Source organism: Girardinichthys multiradiatus, chromosome 11 (genome assembly GCF_021462225.1).
Source record: "Girardinichthys multiradiatus isolate DD_20200921_A chromosome 11, DD_fGirMul_XY1, whole genome shotgun sequence".
Taxonomy (NCBI): domain Eukaryota; kingdom Metazoa; phylum Chordata; class Actinopteri; order Cyprinodontiformes; family Goodeidae; genus Girardinichthys; species Girardinichthys multiradiatus.
Window position 1 is genome coordinate 19,794,860 of NC_061804.1, and position 21,718 is coordinate 19,816,577.

The window sequence follows — 21,718 nt, forward strand, 5'->3', positions numbered from 1 at the left end:
GGTTACAGAGCACTGAGAAGTCTCTGACTCTTGGTTCAGACATGGACAAGTTTTAAAGGAATATTCCCCCATTACCCAGACACATAATAGGCCAGAGGGGTTCTGAGGAATAACCTCCTCCCCAGGGAGAAATGTTTGTTTTTATGGTGAAACATATGGACCAGACAGCACTTAATTATCAATGAATGGGTTTGAGATGTAACTTTGCCTGCAGGGGGTTCGTTTAGTCTTACGATTTTACAAAAAGTTGAAGTCATTAATTTCAAACTGTAGTCCAACTTTTCTTTCCTTTCCTTTATCATCCAACTGCAATGTACTTTTTGTTTTTTGTCATCATGTAAAGCACTTTGAATTGTCTTGTTGCTGAAATGTGCTGAAATATGATATAAAAATGGCATTGTCTTGCCTTGCACAACATACAACCAGAGCTATAATGGGTTGGCTCACATCAATAAGTATTCCTGTCAAAGGAGGGCCCAGTCAAAGCCTATACCTAAATTCAGCCAAAAATCTCTGGTAAAATGTCATGTTCCCAGACACTCTACATCTAAAATGACTGACCTTGAGCTATTTTGTAAAAAGGAATGGGCAAAAATTGCAGTCTATATATGCAATGTTTTTAGAAACATACCCCAAAAGGCCTGCAGTTATAAATCCAGGAAAATTTGGTTCTTCAAAGTGTTATCTCTATTTTTTTTAAGTTTCAAAACCCTGTATCGTTTTTATTCCACTTCACAGTTATGCACTACTTTGTGTTGATCTATCACATAAAATCCCGGTAAAATACTCAGTAGTTTGAAGTTGTATTGTGTACAAAGTTATGAATAATCTTGTAAAAAAATATAGTTAACAGCTTTCATTTCACTTGCTTTACAAAAAAGGCTTAAGATACACTACTTTGTATACTTTAATGAACTAAAAATTAAATAAAACTCACATTCATAATGGCAATATCTTCAGGTTAACATCTATGCTATAAATCCGCTTGTGGATGTTTCTCTAATGGCGCAAGATGTTGATGGGTATCATTAACTACATGTAGCTGTAGAGCACATAATGCAAAGATTTACGAGTCATGTCCGGTGAATTTAAATTTGCCAAATATTCTCTGAACTGTTTTAAAAACACCCACGCACAAAATCTTAAAGATACACTTGTCTGAGTTGACAAAGGATTATTATAAGTCTTTTTGTGTGTCATTAGTGTCACAAATCAAAGCATTGCCACCTGTTATTCTGTCATTTATTTTCTTTTTGTTGTTGCTTCAGGTGTAAAAGTAAGTACGTCCAATATTGTTTATGCCGCAGCAGCCTTTCTGTATGTGTGTGTGTCCACCTGCAGGGGACGGCCAGGTGGACTTTGAGGAGTTCATGACGATACTGGGGCCTAAACTGCTGTCGTCCGACAACAGAGAAGGATTCCTGGGCAACACCATCGACAACATCTTCTGGCAGGTAAGAAACAAAACCTTAATCCAACCTACAGGCAAGCAGTCTGTTTCTCATCACTCTGACTCCCTGATATTTATTCATCTTTTTCACCTCATCTAATGCACCTCTGGCTGCGTATTTCAGCATTCAGAGCAGTGCTTACATCCTTAAGCTCAGCTCTGGTTCCTGCAGGGACTCTGCCCCGGCGTAAATAAGAAAACACACATGCACAAACACGCTCTAGTCCCCCCTGCCTGCCGCTCCTGCTTCTCCTGCTTCTCCTGCCTACCAGAAATTGTTTTATTTAGAGACTTAAAGGAAAAGGGAGTTACAGAGAATTTACTTGGGTTTCTGTATACGGATGTGCTTTTGGGTTTGTGTGTTGCAGTGAGGCATTGCCAAAATAGAGATTTTAGGGATGCAGCACTGTCTCAAAAATGTTAGGGCGGGTTTGCATTCGAGAATCCGAACTGGGCTTTAGTGCTGCAGCTCCAGTACAAGCTTTTCTACAACATTGGACTTTGTCTTTGAAAGCAGCTCCATGCAGAAAAATACAGTATTTTTGTGCCTCTTGGGTAAAGCAGTGTGTGTCCATTTGAGTGTGTTTGGAGAGTAGGGACTGGTTGAACCAGCCGACAGCTCCTGGGAAGCTTCTCACTGCTTTCCTTGAGTTAAAGGAGAGGAGAAGCATTTAAAGGTGACTCATATATGTGAAGGTTGCAACCACATGTTCAACCACATCAACATAGATACCCTTCTTTCCAGATTTCATTGTGCAATCTCTCTTCAGGATGTATAACTGAAGAAGCAACAGTCTGTTTCATTCCATCAGGAAAAAATCAACAAATATAATGCAAAATTATGCAGATTTAACACATCTTTTGTAAATGAGACACAAAGTGGAAGGATGAAGCAGCCAGAGAGGCTGAGAGAGATAAAAAGAGAGGCAAACTGGACAATGAACAGGACTGAGAGCGGAGAGAGGTGGAAATGGAGTAAAAGAGGAAAGGAGGGGATGCCCCACATAAAGATTTCAGAATATAAAAGAAAATCACAAAGGAGAAGAGGAGAGAAAATTAAAGAAGTACAAGAGATTGTGATTCATGAAGGTCACAGACAGTGTGCATATCAGGGGTGATACAAAACGCTCACCTCCCACAGAGGGAAAGGGCAGACTAAAGGCAAACAGGAAGAAGCCGACAGAAAAGTAGAAGAGAGCAGGAAAAGATGGAGGAAGCATAAAATGAAAGCACAAAGCAAAAGAATATATTAGCAGAAAGGAGGCGGGAGAGGGGATGAAATGGTAGGAGGAAGTGTGTCTCTGAGGATTGTGAGAGCAGCATTTTGCGAGTGTCTGTTTATATTTCACAGAGCTCAGGGGGAGGCAGGGGAGTCATTGTGTTAAAAAAGGGATAGATGGAAGAGGCTCACCATGATGGATATGGCACGCTGAGCCATAATGACTCAGTTCAGCATGTCCAGATGATGCGGTTCTTTGGGGAATTGGCTTGTTTTGTTCAGCGCTGGACAGAATTATCTGAATTATTAGGTGGGCACGGCTTAGAGGAATAACTTAGGAATGAATAGATTTTGCATTTTATTAACGTATAAGAAAACTCAAGATCATGTTGCATTGAAAAACTAAAGTAAATGCTGTACCTCATGACTAGGCACCTTTTTTAAAATGTTCAGTGTACTTTTGACCATAGAATAAGATTTTGACACTTCTTGAACAGTTAGTGGCGACCTGTCCAGGGTGTACCCTGCCTCCTGCCCATAGACTGCTGGATATAGGCACCAGCTTCTCCGTGACCCACTGTGGAAGAAGTGGTAGAAAATGACTGACTGACTGACTGAACAGAGGCTGGTATGCTGAGTCATTTTTGTAATTTTAATTGTTATGTGGGCTGAGATAAAAACTTTTTGACTTACAAATCTTTTTCCAAGCTCGTGAAATTTTCCATGTTCATTTTGTTTTTGCTGTTGATTTATATTTGTGTTTTATGTTTTGATGAATATGTGTGAGTTTTTTTTTTCATCCGAGGTTTAAAGATGTAATTATCCCATTAAATAAAAATGAAAGTTCACATTCAGTTTAACACAATCAACATTCAATTTTAATTAATCATAGAGCATTTCAAAGGTTTTCTAAACTTCTAAATGAGCAAAACAAGATCATTCATAAATGAGAAACCCTGATACATATCGAGAAAGAAGTTCATCCAAAAAAAGTTGTTTTAAGAAAAACACTTTTAGGTAAAAGAAATGTTCATATTTCAGGGAATCCACCATCAGGATATGAGGCTGTTGTGGAATTACTCGTTCCTGTCACGTCATTCGCGTTTGGTCTGAACGCACGATATGGGAAGAAACTTGTGCCATCAGAAACTGAATTTGAATTGCTCAGACTGAATCTGCAATTTGAAATTAAATGCATTGGTTTGAAAATGAATTTTACTAAACTGAATTTAATGGTCAGTCAGTCATTTTCTACCGCTTATTCCATAGTGGGTCACAGGGAAGCTGGTGTCTATTTCCATGCAGAAAGAGCCCCAGCTGGGAATTGAACCTAGAACCTTCTTGATGCAAGGCAACAGTGCTACTAACTGGCCACCATGCAGTCCTGAATTCAATGGTGTGAAACTGAATTCATTTTCACGTTCTGGTCTGTAATTCAATTTCAGTTCCAAAATTCAGTTTTTTGTGTCACACATCCGGTTCCTTGAAGCCAAATTAATCAAAAACAGATTCATCACATCTGGTTAAACTTCCTTAACGGCATGCTGAGGTGGAGCAGTGCAGCATACATGAGCTTGGCGGATGTCAATCACCAAGTCAAATGAGCATCTATAAGAAGCGTCATGTAAACAAATGATGGTCAAACAGTAACACTTATGCTACCTGTAGCTATTAGCTAAACATGCCAGATTAGCACAGTGTGCCGCCGGTGTTACGTCGGTCTGCGTTTCTCTTGCCCTTACCTCAACGTAACGTCTGTTGCCTAGCAACCGTGTTGTGAAGCGCAGAGCTGTAAAGCCGAACAAATGGAGCCTGAAGGTTAATAATGACTACACGGTTTTTATTTACCCTTTTACATATTGCTGATGGCTTATAATGCTGTTTTGTTTTAAAATGTTATTGTTTCATGATCTTGTTCTTTATTCAGCCATTTAAAATGTTGAACATATTTTTTGTTCATAGATATGAAAATCTGACACTAGATAAAATACATTGATGACAGATACCATTTGTTTAATTTATTTGTAAAGCTTTCAACAACTTAAACGCTAGCATATTATCTTTAGGAACAAAGTTTAAATCAGTTTATTTGCAGAGCATAATAATTATTATTATTATTATCATTATAAATAAACCAAACATCAATAGTAGATTTCATCTGACTGAATTATATCTGTTTAACTTCTATCCATTGGGGAAACCCAGCGGGATTTTGAAAACATTGTGCCGGGAGTCAGCTGTTCTCTCGGGGTTTAGCGCACCTCAACCACCCGGGGCGAGCCGGTTGGTGGGGTAGCGGCGAACACATCGGCGCATTTGTGTTATTAAGCGATATCTTGATAAACTGATCAGATATTTTAGGTTTACACAGCTACATTCTCGTCTAAAAACACTGTAAAAGTTCAGTTGTTTCACAAAATGCGCAATTTATCCAATTTTATTCACAACTTTTTTCTGTCCTCCAGCCTTTGCTACTTCCGTTTGAACAATCTACTTCGACCCGCAATGAATCATGGGATAGGGTGGGATACGGAGGATACACTGGACCCATCCTTCAAATCTGGGGATAAGAAGGACGCATTTGTTAGAACATTGAAGATTGGACAGCATTCGTCGCCTCATCCAGGACGTTATCGGCCTACAAATGCGTCCTTCAAAAGAATCCAGACTTTAATTTGGACACAGCAATAGTGAATGACATCCGTGAATCGGTAATCTGTGTTTGATTAATCTCTGGCTTCAAGAACCCGGATGTGTGACACAAAAAACTGAATTTTGGACCTGAAATAGAATTTTAGACCTGAAAGTGAAAGTAATCAGACTGAATTTTCAATACAAAGCAAAGCAATTTTTAAAGAAAACAAATTCAGTTTTAAACCATTATATTCAGTTTCAGTTTAGTGAAATTCATTTTCAAACCAATGCATTTAATTTCAAATTACACAAATGCAGATTCAGTCTGAGCAATTCAAATTCAGTTTCTGATGGCACAAGTTTCTTCCCATAGCACGAGGTTCAGCAGCGACAGTTTAAAGGGTGTTGGAGGAATGTCGTTCCTATATGTGAAGGGTCAAGTCTGGGGTTTTCTGTGCACTGTAATCGCTTAAGAACATCAAAAAGGTCTTCTTATACAGCAAAGTTACAGATTCATATCTGGTTACAGCACCTTTGGCAATATTTGCATCTTCTTGTTTTTTTAGTCTTCTTGCGGTTTCTTCATTTCCTCCCAGTTTTTAACGTTTGCAGGTTTCCGTTCTCAGTGGCATATTTTAGCTCCCTCAAAAGTTTTTCAGAGGAATTTAGATTATGACTCATGGTTAAAGAGTCCATCTTTTTTCTTTTCAATCATTTTTTGTGGTCTCGAATGTCAGATTCAGGTGACTAACCTGCCAAAAGCACCCGCAACGTTTTGTTCTTCTTTAGCTTTGTAAATCTGGAAGGTGCAAAGTGCCATGGCCTCAAAGCCTACTCTCGTTTTGGTGTCCTGGGCAAGATTTTGGTTTAGCCTAAGAAAATCAGACCCACAACATACAACAAAAGCAGACCTGGACCTTGTAGTAAAACCAAAACATTGTCTGTTCTAACATCAGTTCACAGCTTTTTCAAGTGGAAAACACGACATAAATGGTGAAACAATTCTTCCAGAGTAACACATCACATTCAAACTTCAGCTTGTATCAACAAGAGAACCCAGCAGAGGGAGTGCCACCCCCTCACTTACTACATATGTAAAATGTAATATAAACCAACTCAGGACCCAAATGAGAGGTAAAAAAGTGATCTTTTACTCATGCACCCTCCCCTTCTAATGCGCTCTAGGCCGTTACTCATGTTGCTCATATCAAGAAGTGCCACTGGTCTTTAGTATCCGAGACATCCAGTCAGCCACTGAGTATAAATTTTTTCTGTACTGTCAGAATATTACCATCATTCATAATTATATAAATGCATTGCATTCATAAATATATTTTCCTAGGTTTTCTCTTTTCAAACATTATCTCGAAAATTGTACTTTAAATACAGGTCCTTCTCAAAATATTAGCATATTGTGATAAAGTTCATTATTTTCCATAATGTCATGATGAAAATTTAACATTCATATATTTTAGATTCATTGCACACTAACTGAAATATTTCAGGTCTTTTATTGTCTTAATACGGATGATTTTGGCATACAGCTCATGAAAACCCAAAATTCCTATCTCACAAAATTAGCATATCATTAAAAGGGTCTCTAAACGAGCTATGAACCTAATCATCTGAATCAACGAGTTAACTCTAAACACCTGCAAAAGATTCCTGAGGCCTTTAAAACTCCCAGCCTGGTTCATCACTCAAAACCCCAATCATGGGTAAGACTGCCGACTTGACTGCTGTCCAGAAGGCCACTATTGACACCCTCAAGCAAGAGGGTAAGACACAGAAAGAAATTTCTGAATAAATAGGCTGTTCCCAGAGTGCTGTATCAAGGCACCTCAGTGGGAAGTCTGTGGGAAGGAAAAAGTGTGGCAGAAAACGCTGCACAACGATAAGAGGTGACCGGACCCTGAGGAAGATTGTGGAGAAGGGCCGATTCCAGACCTTGGGGGACCTGCGGAAGCAGTGGACTGAGTCTGGAGTAGAAACATCCAGAGCCACCGTGCACAGGCGTGTGCAGGAAATGGGCTACAGGTGCCGCATTCCCCAGACCTGGGCTACAGAGAAGCAGCACTGGACTGTTGCTCAGTGGTCCAAAGTACTTTTTTCGAATGAAAGCTAATTCTGCATGTCATTCGGAAATCAAGGTGCCAGAGTCTGGAGGAAGACTGGGGAGAAGGAAATGCCAAAATGCCAGAAGTCCAGTGCCAAATACCCACAGTCAGTGATGGTCTGGGGTGCCGTGTCAGCTGCTGGTGTTGGTCCACTGTGTTTTATCAAGGGCAGGGTCAATGCAGCTAGCTATCAGGAGATTTTGGAGCACTTTATGCTTCCATCTGCTGAAAAGCTTTATGGAGATGAAGATTTAATTTTTCAGCACGACCTGGCACCTGCTCACAGTGTCAAAACCACTGGTAAATGGTTTACTGACCATGGTATCACTGTGCTCAATTGGCCTGCCAACTCTCCTGACCTGAACCCCATAGAGAATCTGTGGGATATTGTGAAGAGAATGTTGAGAGACTCAAGACCCAACACTGTGGTTGAGCTAAAGGCCGCTATCGAAGCATCCTGGGCCTCCATAAGACCTCAGCAGTGCCACAGGCTGATTGCCTCCATGCCACGCCGCATTGAAGCAGTCATTTCTGCAAAAGGATTCCCGACCAAGTATTGAGTGCATAACTGTACATGATTATTTGAAGGTTGACGTTTTTTGTATTAAAAACACTTTTCTTTTATTGGTCGGATGAAATATGCTAATTTTGTGAGATAGGAATTTTGGGTTTTCATGAGCTGTATGCCAAAATCATCTGTATTAAGACAATAAAAGACCTGAAATATTTTAGTTAGTGTGCAATGAATCTAAAATATATGAATGTTAAATTTTCATCATTACATTATGGAAAATAATGAACTTTATCACAATATGCTAATATTTTGAGAAGGACCTGTAGAATAGAATATCCTTTATTGTCATTGTCACAATTACCACAAAATTGAAAAAAGGTATGTGGTCTGTGCATAGAGCAATAAATAACTTATGTAAAATGGACCAACTGTAGATGTTTGTTGCTCCACAGAATCGTACAAAAAGCAACATGCATATAAACAAACATTTAAAGCCTCAACAGTGAAAGCCTAGAGCCACTGCAACTGTCTGTGCTGCCTTGTTGCCCAAAAGAAGCCAACAAGGACCACTGAAAAGAGCACAGATAACTATTCCCTTCCCTAAACTTCCCTGATTCCAATCTAAGCATTTGTGAAGCAAGCCTAATTCTTTGAAGCTCGGTGCAAAACATCCCGGTACATCCCCACAAGTACCGTCCCCTAGTCCTGACTGTTAAGAAGATGTTTAGGTTGGCAGTTTGTCAAATCTGATTCAGAATTGGTCAATGCCTTCCCGCCAGCCACAGTATTGATTGAAATTGCTTGGGCCAATTAATTAAATGGCAGAGTTTTTTTATGTAGTGTGTAGAGATGGATTTCTGCTTTGAACTGGCAACGTACTAACACAACTGAATTTAGAAACCTTTTTCAAAGTTAAGTCAAAGCTATACCAAATTTTTAAGTTCTTTACTTCTTTGATGGTGATTTATTTGGACAGTCTGACATCCATCTATTGTCCATACCTGATTGTCCATGTTGTATTAATTTTGGGCTTTTAATTACTTATTTCCTTTTTCTGGGATGAAATCGTTTTACAACAAGGAACTGCAGGGATATAAAAAGAAGATTTGGGTGCACAAATTTGAACAACATTCTAATAAGTTAATGACCTAGATATTTATATTATCGAGCACTTTTTTTTTTTTGTGGAATTGGCATAGATCATTTTAATTGCTTTGTTTACTGTCACAGACCTGCCTTTTAAGCCTTGTACACAAATTGTCAATAGCACCAAGGTCAGGGCTTTGGAGGGCAGCATCCAGAAGCTTAAAGTTAGCCTGATCTATCATTCTAAAACCAGTTTTGATGTGTGTTTGGGATAACTGTCCTACTGAAACACCAAGTTATTTCCTAATTCCACAAATCTCACCCAGTGTCTTCTTCCAATGGAAGGAAATAAGTTAGTATGTTCAAGAACAACACAGGAAACAACAAAGCTTAAGCCTGTCATAAACTGGAAGCTGTTATAACACTAGCATCACGTTCCATGGTGAAGCAGGTTAAACATCACCCTGGTCTGAGAGGGGGCCATCCAAGAAAGAGGAATTTGCTCCAAATCAACACCTACAAGTTTGAACTAAATTTCTGGCTGCCCACATGGACAAGCCAACTGTCTGATGGAGAATATTTTACCTATTTAAGCTATTTGGCTGCAAACACAAGAAATATGTTTTGAGCAGTCAATATGAAGCTTTAAAACTTAAGAACACTGTATCAACTGTCAAACACAGTGGCAGTGGTAGCATGCTGAGGGTCTCTTTCACTGCCAGTTGTACTGGTGCAATAAACATACTAGGTGGAATAATGAAGATGATGAACTACCTCCAAATTCCGTTAACTTAACCTAAAATCAACAGCTAAATATTTTAAACATAGTGTTTCAACAGGACAATGATCAAAACCCCATTTCAAACCTGGTTAAAGTAGGTTCATCTTAAGCCTGGACCTCAAGCCTATTGAAAATGTATGTTTAATTCCTATAACCTGGATACATGTAGTAAACCAATCAGTTTGAACAAATCAGTTAAAAATGTTAAAACAAATCAGCCAGAAACATGCTAGAAGTTTATTGGTTGCAACAAAAAGGATTTCTCTGTAGCTTTCAAAGGGACATTTAACCACATCTATGTATATTTTTTGTATGTTTGTGTAAGTTTGACTGCAGATCTGAGAAAATCCACAACAAATTTAAACTTGTGCATCCAATTCGTTTTGAAGTTGTTTGTTGCATCATCATTCAACTGTGGAAAAAGAGTGATTCAAACAAATCATTAAAAGTCCAAAAATAACATGACATCCATGTTGATGAGGATCATATGCAAATTTCTGACACAAAAGTGAAGCAAAAAGTCAAAACAAAAAAAATATGGGTGATGGAGTGAAATGAATTTCTTGTATTTTCATCTGTTGAAGCAGTCTGTAATGCTTCTTTTAATGAGTCTTAAAAAATATATTACATCCATGTTATATAATATCAACCATTTGGTGGATGCTTTGATCTGCAGTGCGGCACTTTATGTGGAAATGCTTCTATGTGGCATCCAAATACTTAGTGGGGCTTTTAATTTACAGACCGTTGCGTTGTGCTGAGGAAATCTTTTGTTGTGTAGATTGAAATTTTTACTGTTTCCAAGGGTCCTGCTGATATAACACAACATAAACTTTATTTGAACTCAGAGATCTCAGCAGCACCTGGACACAAAATAGCACAAAGTTAAACAAGAAGTGCCCGCAGACAGTCAGTCTTGGTGACTTTTCGTAGAAAGGTCAGAAGACAATGCAGGTGAAGGAGCTGACGAAACAAGCCTGTTTTGTTTGAAGGCCCGGAGGATTAGACAGGAAGGACACAGTGTTAGCACCTGTACTTCTGATTGATGTGTCTTGGCTCCCTCTGCATGTCGCTGGGTCCCTGCTCGCAGTCCCCTGCTGTGCTCCTGGTAACCGCTCGATCACCTGCATGCACATACACACAAGTCATGTGTGTATATGCATGCAGGTGAAATCATTCAGAAAAGACAAAAACAAGACAACTCATTTTTTTCTCTGCCTTGTTCATCACTGTTTGTCTGTGTCCTTCAGAGACAGCACAGGAGGAAAAAAACTTTCTGCTGGCTAGTAGCAAGTAGTGGTTCTCCTCAGACACATAGAGAGATAGGAACATTGTACATTTACTTTCTGCCTTCAGCTGTCATGTCATCTGTCTTGGTGCTGCTGTTCAAAGACTTGCTCCCCTATTTCATTGCTTGTGTTTAAGGCTGAGACTACAATGACAAGAAGGAAAGCAGAAATCAAGCACTCCATCTAAATACTGTTGCCACTCCCAGTTTACATGCCCTCAGGGCATTATTTCTGTGTATCCTATCCTGTATCTTGTAAAAGATGTTCTTCAATGTAATTGAAGTTGCACTGCTGTGCAACAAGACAAATGTGCAAACCTGAGAGATCTTTATTTGATGGACCATCTTCTGAATGCGCAACAAAAACAATAGAACTAGAGGACCTACTGATCCATTTATAATTTTGATCATCTTTCTATAAATTAAATCATCTTATTTCAGTTTTAACCCTTGTTTCATGTTTTGCATTCAAGACTATTCTGTATCAATAATAAGCCAAACTACACTGGATGTATAAAAATAAATAAGTCTTTTAATTAGCGAAGAATCAATCTGAAGGATGATTTTCTACCATTAAACAAATTCTACAACACATTTAGAAAAGCGAGGAGATTGCTCTATGTTTCTCAGATTAATATCTATTTAGCATTAATCAAAAATAATTACACTTCAATTACAGTACAAAAAAAAACCAATTATGGGAACTGTTAATGTTTTCATTAATCAATTTCTCTCTACTAATAATTTAATCAAGTAAAATGAAACAAAAATAAATGAAATATAACCAAATAAAATGAGATCAAATCTCCAAACTATTTCTGCTGCACAGAGGGGAAGCTTGAGAAATGAATATTTAAAACGTTGACTGATCTCTTAGGAGTTTCATGGAAGTGGTTTGTGGCCTGGATTTCTGAGTTTTAACACCTGATATAAATTTGAGGAGAAATAAAAAAATGAGAATTTCAAAGTTCACACCAGAACCACTACAATAGAACAGGAAGAGTACCTAATGTTGGTTAGACATACCTGTTTACTTTCTTGGAACCACTTGTGGTTCGGCTCCAGGGTTCTGCCACCTTAGTCATGCTCTAAAGGCTAGTCGCCTTTTTGGCTCCAGCACTTGTTCTGTCTGCCCGCAGGTTAGTCAGAGAATAAGTGGTTCTTAGTTCTGTCTCAATTATCGTTTAGGTCAGTGGTTCTCAATCCTGGTCCTGAAAGCCCTTCACGTCTTAGACGTGTCTCTGCTCTAGTACACCTGATTCAAACGATTGCATAACCTCCACAGCATGTCATTAAGTGCTGCAGAAGCCTGTTAATCACACATGCATTTAGCAGCAGAAAGACCTAAAATATGCAGGACAGTGGGTCCTGTGGACCAGGAATGAGAACCACTGCTTTAGGTTACCCATTGTGGATTCAGAACTATGGCATAAAGGAAAAACAAAACCAAAATGTTGCAGAAACCTAGTAAATCTTATGATGTCAACAAAAACATTAATTTCAACTGTATAGAAACAGGTTTTTCAAAATTGCCCTTAGGAATGGGTTTGTTTGGTTATTTGTACTGGGTGTGTCTGTGTTGCCCTGTGATAAACTTGCCATCTGTCCAGGGTGTACCCTGCCTCTCACCCTGCCCCTTCAAACAGGGTGATCAGTCCTGGTTCTACCTTACACAGGCCAATCTTTGCAGTTCTGGTTCTTTTTATGTCTCTGTCTGAGTTTCAGAACCCCAGCAGGTCACAGAGAGCTGGAGCTTCCAGGGAGGGAGCTGTCTGAAGGTGCTTATCACTCAATTAGTGGTGGAACTAGAATGTCAAAAGAGATTTGTCACATTCGACAGACAATATTAAATATGCATTCTATTATATTTATCAACCATGTTCTATAGACTAGAGAGAGAGAAAAAATGTTACCAAGCTATCACTGTAGATTTAAACTATCTTCTGACTAAAGCTGTTTTCACATTGAGGGTGCTTTTACTCATTCATTTGGGAAAATTGAGAAAATTCACACCTTCAGACCAAACCAAGTCATGCAGTTACAATGGATTGTTTTAGGGGCCGAATTGAGCTGATTGAGAAGGAAAAAAAAAGAAGGAGAAAGTCCATTTCATCGGGGTTTCTGTTGCTATTTTGGTGTTCAAAGGTAGTTGTGTGCCTGCACCTCTGCACTGTTTCACGTAGCCCCACGAAACATTTTCCAATTCTCTGCGCTCTTACTTTGTTTTTCCTCTACTTCTTCTTTTACTCTGCTCTTACGTCACATCCTCATTTCCTGCTTTTGGTACAGCAGCTGTAATGGTGCCAGGGTACAGATCTCAGGTGGGTTCACACCGACGTGATTCGCTCCAGCAACCGGACTCTGGCACGGTGCAACAGAATAATCAATATTTGAAATGTTTAAAAAGCTTTCTGAATTTCAAAAAGAACGAAAATTAGATCATTCATATAGGAGAACTTAAAACAAATGTATCGTCGTTCAAACTAGACTTTAGGGCATAAAACCTGTCCAGGTCACAAAACAAATTATATTTTTAAGGTTGCAAAACACCATCTGCGTGCGAAAAGAGGTTTTTAAGGTTAAATCCTAAAAGGTCCAGTTAGGACATTTTGAAAGACCTTAGGATGTAGAATTTAAAATTGATTAAAACAATTTTAAACTTTAAAGTCTTAATTTGATTGCATTGAAAAGTTCTGTAAATAATTAAAGCCAGGGAATGCGAATGGTATGTCTGAGACATGAGTAATGTCAAATGAGCTTTAGCAACTCTCCCATTCATCTGTTTCTATGCAGTGCTGATTTCTTGTAATTTACTTCCAACTACTGCAATGAAAACACATAAAATGCTGAAAAATGTTTTGAGGATAATGACCCAAAATCACATCAAGCAATTATTAGGATTTCTATCTTAATTTTAAAATATAAATAAAAAAACATACATAGAAACAAAAGCATGTTTTTCTTTTCTTTTCAGCAAAACTCCCAGTCAGCAAAGTCTGTCCTGCAGCCTGTGTTCAGCCTACATAATGACCGCCTGTTGTACCAGCCACTTGGTGGTAGTCTTCATTAGTTTTGTTACTGCTTCAGCTTTTAACCTAGATATGCGCCACAGCATCGGGATATAGGTTTCATAGCAGACCTGTCAATTTCTTATCTGGAACAATCAAAAACAAAAACACAGTTTTCAGTTGCAACTGTAAAAAAATCCATGCTGTTATCAAACGGATGAACGTTAGCAGGAAAATTAAGTGGTGTTGTTGTTTCATAGGTGAGCTACTGTCTTTAAAGTCAGTCTCCGTCTCCAAGAACACCATATTCCATGTATTCTCACTTGATCAGTTCAGTCAGCTGGCTTCTTCCTCAGATGTTAGTCAAGCAGTTTCTTCTTCAAAAGACGCCATCTGTGGCTTTCCATATAACATCAAAGTTTATCCTTATCTCCATCTGAATAACTCCTGCTTACTGAAGCTAAGTTCAATTAAATGCTTAACTGAAAACAGTGGATTGATCCACCTCTGATTACTTATTGTTTACCCATGTACTAAAAACACACTCAATTGTAAATCTTATGCTTTTGCTACCATCTTATCAGTGCAGATGGGATTTGGCATGGGGTTGTTTTTTTTTTCTTCAATTTAAACAATTTTTTCACAGTCAAAACTATACAATAACACTGAATAACTCCCTAATACTGAAAATTGAAGCTGTTTTTAAAAATGTGACCGAGCACTTAATCATTGTGCATTGTTTTTTGACAATTGTAAAGCCATCCGTGTGATCTCTATATAATTTTGGTCTTAAGAGGGTTCCAATCATGTTTTTCAATGTAATTTCTTGCAACCCCTTGCAAAACTGTTTTAACTTTATTAAACTAATTATACATTTATTTTGTTTGTTAGGTAACCTCACACTTTTTTACTAATGTCACCTGATTGTTTTACAGTTTCAGAGATAATAAAATTTAGATAATAGAGTTGCTATGCGTATTTCATATCAATATCATCTTTCAATTGCTTTATTTTGCTGTAGCTACCTCCTGCTTGAGTAAACTATCGTTTTTTAGGACACGGAAAAGAGGCTCAGAAAGAACACCAGAGTTTTTTTTCCGTCTGTACTGTTTGTTAGTGATGTCCTGTGTTTGATATCGATAGTGCTTGTGTTTGCTTTTGTTCCCATTTCTGTGTTTGTGTGGGAGTATACATGCAAATGCATGTTTCCATAATTACAGTGGAAATCACTCAAAAAGGCAACACAAACTGTAAATTATAAGACTTGCACAGAGACTGAATCATACAAATACATCATGATCTGACTTGCTACTGCAAAATGGGAAAAAAATATATCTTTCTATTATTAAATATGTCTTAAAATGGTCTCCTGATTGCTTTGATGCTGCAAGGATGTCTGGCATTACAGCACCAATGCATTTGCTAAGATTATTGCAGAAAATTGTCAAAATAATACCTCAGTTCTGTTACTGAGCCCATTTTTAAATGTTAAATCTGTTCCCAAGAAAACCACTCAGGATGATAAATAATATACATTTCCAAGAATATAAATCATTGAAGAGGAAAGAATTAAATAGCAAGATAAATCTTCTGCACTTCTATAATCCTTTTTTAATCTTGTCTATGTTCCACAAAGCACTTCACAATGAGTTTCTCATTCACAGGCATGCTCTCACAATCCTTTCTATTATATATTTGCACTATGAGTCGTTCTTACTTTCATTCAAACACCAGTGGAACGAACTGGCACCAAATTTCCACTCAAAAGTTTGGAAAATGTCCAGTCTGCTAGTGATCTGTTTTTATATAGCCTTTTAGAACCAAAAAAATAAACTTTGAGATTAGCTTTCTTACAAAGAGTTATTATTTTGTAATGATTCTATAAGCATTTTAGGATCGTTAAGATGAGCAAGACCATCATTCCCTTGCTAAAATGAGCATCTTCTGTTACAACTCTTCTTCATCTCTACCACTATTGTCTGCCAGTTCTGTTTTCTCCATCTGTCTCTCACTACTTCATTCATCTGGCTTTTCTTGAACTTCATCATACTTTCCTTTTCTCAGCCTCCCTCTTTCAGCTAATTTTTCGCCATGCCTGCCTCAGTGTGGCCATCTGTTGTGCTAAACCATGCGGCTGATCGTATTCCAGGATGCCAGGAATGTAAATATTTCAGACATGCTAGTGGGTTTCAGGATGCTGCTTATAGACGTATTTAGGAATATTAGTAGTTTCTGCTAAGAGTTGTGGGAAGCAGGTGAAAATGTTTGAATCAGCGGAAGGGGAATAAGAAAGAGGCATTAAGTGAGAAACTGGTGACAGCCTCATAAATCATTTCCAACATCAACATCTATAAACTATCCACGGAGATGCAAATGTGTCACTGTAATCATTATTAACACAGATATTGCATGGGTTGTGTGGTTGTATACATTAATCAAAATATATCCAAACTTGTACCTCCATTAATAATCAAAATGTCTTACTGAATTAGACCTACATTAGCACCAATGTTGCTTCATATGACAAAGTATTTCCTCCAGCTTCTACATGCCAGACCTCCTGCTAAGTTTGCTGATGGTTCTGTTTCTCTGCATTGATCACTTTGTTCCTCTGCAGTTTGACATGCAGCAGCTGTCTCTGGATGAGCTCAAGCAGGTGCTGTTTCACGCCTTCCGGGACCACCTGACGATGAAGGACATAGAGAACATCATCATCACTGAGGAGGAAAGCCTCAACGAAACCTCAGGGAACTGCCCTGAGTACGAAGGAGGTGAGGAAGCTGTTCTCAGCGAAAGGTTTGGTCCACTAATGAAGACTTGGAAAGTTTCTCATGGGAAATAATGGTTCTCTATGTGCTTTGTTGTTATTATTTTATAAAGTCAGCACTAGCGGACAAAAAACATTTGTTATCAATCTGTATGATCAGAAAGCAATGTTAAATTTTTTTTACTTGTTTCCTAATTTGTGGATTTGAAAATTTTGCTACAGTAAAAAGTAAAAAAACAAAACAACTAGAAGAGGAAAGGGTAATACTTGTTTCCAGATCTCCTAATTATCACCCCTGACCCTCTAAGAGACAACAAGGACCTATCTGAGCTTAGATTAATAATAGGAATAAATACACATACTGCTGTATTGATACTTTTCATTCATGAAAAATTAAAACAGAAATATCAATGCTTGTGGAAAAATATATCACGCCAAATGATTCCTTATGGGTAGATCCAGTACTCACTGTTGATTTAATAGCAAAATCAAATACAGTGCATCCGCTCCTCTGCTACTTGAATGTATCCAAAGGAGTTTAACAAAACAACAAATCAATAGGGTAAAAAAGTACATTTTGAAACATGGAGATGAAGATATATGAGAATACATATACATACAACTGTGTGCTGTAATTTACATAAGGGTAGCCAGGAAGGGATACATGTAATAAATAGAATAGGGTTTTATGTTGAAATGTGCTACTGTCAGTATAGGACTTGCTTCTCTGTGGATAATAGGACTCTCCTACTAGCTTCACCAAGAATCTTCTCAAGGTCTTTTCCTTCTGTTCTGGGGTTGATACACACCTTTCTCATCAAAACATGGCCAACTTTGGGGCACAAAGCCTGTCTTGTTCCTTTTATTATGTAAATCCAGAATAGAATTTAAAATTCTCCTCCTCACATATAAAGCCCTTAATGATCTAGCTCCATCATACAACAGAGATCTGATTGTTCCATATGTTCCTAACAGAGCACTTCGTTCTCAGACTGCAGGTTTACTGGTGGTTCCTAGAGTCTCTAGAAGTAGAATGGGAGGCAGATCCTTTAGTTATCAGGCTCCTCTCCTGTGGAACCAGCTCCCAGCTTTAGTCCGTGAGGCAGACACCCTGTCTACTTTTAAGTTTAGGCTTAAAACTTTCCTTTTTAATAAAGCTTATAGTTAGAGTGGCTTAGGTTATCAGGGAGGGAGCCTTCCTCCCTCCCTGTTGGTTGGAGTAAGGGGGAGTCAGGTTTAGCCTAAACCGGCTCAGTTGTGGTTGAGGTGCAAACACACCCTCCATTTATGCTACCTGTATGATCCCTTCTCTTTTCCAATGGTTATAATCAGTCTGACAGAGAGAGGTATCCCAGTCCTTGTGGTTTTTAGTATAATAATGGCCATCAGTGGGCTCTAGATGGACAAACTTTATCAATGTATTATTTTACTTAGTGCCCCTACACGTGGCCCGTTCTGGGGTGGCCGGGCTCTGGCACTCTGTGGTTCGGTCTGGCATCCCCGGCGGCCCCTGCCGTTCCGGACCCTTTGTGGGGTTCCTTGAGACGACATTTTTGTAAATAAGCACCGTTTAACTAAATAATATGAACTGAAACTATCTCTGTAGTTATGCTGCTATAGGCTTAGGCTGCTGGAGGACATAATAACCACTTTCACCCTCTTCGCTACATTCTCACACTACTCTCCAATTTTGCATTATTTGCTGTTATTTCAGCTTTTAACTTTGTTCTCTCTTTTCTCTTCCTAGAAGCTACACCTGGCCTGACTCTGTGTCTACCTGTGACACCTTTCTGGAGAGGGGCATCGTCCAAGCTTTTGCTGGCAATAACTTAATGCTCACCCTCTACCAATGATCCACATGGACCTGTCTTTGTGTTTAACCCTTTCTCTCTCCTAGACATGGCAATTGACTGAGCTTTTACTATAACTGATTATATGTGCTCTCTTTCAGACTCTAACCTTGAAAACTGGCTCAAAGTTTATCTGTTCTTTGTGTCTAGATGAAACGACTAAAGGAGCTACATCCACTAACATTTACTTTTCCTTCCCATAGAAAGTACTCCTGGATTAGTGCTTCTTTGTTCTCTCAAACCCCCAGTCGGTCATGGCAGATGGCCGCTCACACTGAGCCTGGTTCTGCTGGAGGTTTCTTCCTGTTAAAAGGGAGTTTTTCCTCTCCACTGTCGCTACATGCATGCTCAGTATGAGGGATTGCTGCAAAGTCAGCACCAGTGACTGTCCACTGTCTCTACATGCTCAGCCAGGAGGAGTGTCTGCTACAAATCTCTGACTCGATGCAATCTGCTGGGTTTCCTTAGATAGAAAAACTTTTTATCCAATTTGAATAAATAACTAACTCTGACTGCACTGTTCAATGGTTAGGATTAATTGGAATGTATGTACCTGACTTTTGTGAAGTGCCTTGAGACAACATGTGTTGTGAATTGGTGCTATATAAATAAACTGAATTGAACTGAATTGAATTGAATTAAAAAAGGAGAACTTGTGTTCTTCCTTAGTATGATGGCTTTACATTTCTATGGTGTCTGTACTTGTAATAATTGTTTGAACAGGCACCTTCAGGCATCTGGAAATTGTACCCAAGCATGAGCCAAACTTGTAGAGGTTCAAAATTCTCTTTCTGTTATCTGATGTTTTCTTTTGTTTTTTTCATTATGTCATGAGGAAGAAGTCTGTTTGAGGTGCTGCCTTAAAATGCATCCATAGATGAGCCCCCAGTTTACTTATATAACATTTATAAAATTCCATAAATCCAACCAACATATGTTGGCAAAGGTACATTTCTAAATTGTGATTCTGCTGTAAAATCAAGTCAGTCAAGGGGAGAAATGAAATAAAATTGTGGCGCACTTACTGGTCTGTAGACTTACGTAGCCCTTAAAAGAGAGCAGCTTGAGGAATTAATGGAGAAGGTTTGGTTAAAGAGGAGATAAGAGGGTAAAGAAAGGATTGGGTCTTCTAGCTTCTCACACAAAGTTATGTCTGATGAGAAATGGCTGCACCCTGGAGTTATTTGAAGAGGAAAATTAGGAGTTTTGAGAAAGGGAAAAAGGAGACCAGCTGTCTTTTTTTCCCACATTTAACCTTCATCCCACATCCTCAGCTTCGCTCTTTCATGCCGACTTCTTTCCCATCCTCTGCCCATCCGGTGGGACCTCGGTACCTTTCATAGTTCCTCTTAGATCCACTAGTTGAAGCTTTGACTCTGACTTATTGATGCAGTGTGTGATTCTAACAGGCAGAGACGTGGGACCTGACAGAGAGGAAACTTTTTTCTTTATACTCTGGCCTGTTGGAGAACACATGTGCCTCTTTTCATCTCCCTCATTTTTAGTCTCTGGGAGGTTGTGTCTTTAGAGAACCAAAGTTCTCTCAGCCCAAACAGCAGCAGAGCAAAACTTCCACCTGTCTGCCTGTCTTTGTTTTTGCTGCTGCTGTACAAGTTTGTAACCAGTCTGTGCCTGTTATCTACAATCGTTTTTACATCAGAAACGTTGCATTCATAATCTGGGTCATAGACATAAGCAGCAAGACAAGGCAGCAGGAAATCTTAGCTGCTATGTCACCTATATTTGTTTCAGTCAAAGAACCGGTGCATCCCTGAGGGGCAAGGCAGAAATACTAAAACTTAAAATTTCAATCTAGGTTCAACAGAAGACACATAGGAATGAATGTATTACTACTGCAGCTCTAAAACCTTCTAACATGATTATAGTTGACGGTCTCAGAAATATGCATTTAAGATTTGATGGCTAGTGTTATAAACTCAATGGCTGCACAACTGTACCTAAAGTTGATTAGCAAATCCTTTATAACTTTAAATATAACTCCATAAATGTTATGATCAGATTCCTAAGCAGGATGCAAATTAAAATAATGATATTGTTTCCTATTTTTAGTACTTTTCATAGAGTAATTTGTTTTCAGATTGCGAATCATACAGTGACAATCTACAATGTTGAGACAGGTCTATAAAACACATACATATTCAGTCTTATAATCGCTTCTGTTTTAACAATATGTCTACCATTTACCATTTCACTGTTATATGAGCGCATACAACAATCCCTGTGGTCAGATGTCACCAAGAAGGCGTTGCGGAGTGAAACAGCCACCAGGGTAGATAGGTCTGGGGTGAGATAACAACAAACCTATTTTTTACTTCAGCTTCTTCTTTGCTGTTTCAAACATAGGATGCATTGGGCAGAAATTTGACACTTTAATAACTGGCTGTGAAACACAGTAGAATCACACTCAGATTTCACAAGTAAACATAAACTTATATAAATAAATGTAAGTTGTATTTATTTGTTTTTATGTTTTATTTGATTTTAGAAGATTCAAACACAAATACACAAATCTGACCGATTTTGGTCTGGTATATGTTCACATTGCCCTTGCTGCAAAGGAGAAACGTTGATGAAGAACTGTGCCCCAAACAGTGAGTTCTTAAAAGTGTGTTCTCACATTTTGGGATGGAAAACATCCCTTCAGCTTTGTTGACACTCATCTGCCAACCTGCATCTTAAGGCAAAGTTACACTATCTTGCACTGCTTTCAATTTATCACGGTAGTCAGAACTCAGACCTGAGAGTTATGGGTAATATTTATGTTTATCCTTCAAACCTGTTTTTATTTTGTTGTGACATCCAGGTCTTAATTGATTTTCCTACAAATATTGATAATATGGACATTCATGTTTTAATCAGAGGTTTAGCTTAAAATATATATTTTGGAATTTGTTGTAATAATTTTATTTTTGGTGACTGATAACCAAAGGTGGGTGGAGTGGCCAAAATTTTACTAGCATCAAAATACTCCCACTCAAGTAAA

General features: G+C 38.5%; 1 protein-coding gene across 1 annotated transcript in view; it reads left to right on the forward strand.

Annotated features, from left to right (window-relative positions):
• Nucleotides 1-21,718, forward strand: part of caln2 (calneuron 2) — a 62,227-nt gene that overhangs the window by 34,817 nt on the left and 5,692 nt on the right. Inside the window, exons 4-5 of the mRNA XM_047380085.1 lie at nucleotides 1,342-1,454; nucleotides 16,715-16,868. Of these exons, the coding sequence (XP_047236041.1) occupies nucleotides 1,342-1,454; nucleotides 16,715-16,868 (267 nt within the window). The remainder of the gene's footprint in view (nucleotides 1-1,341; nucleotides 1,455-16,714; nucleotides 16,869-21,718) is intronic.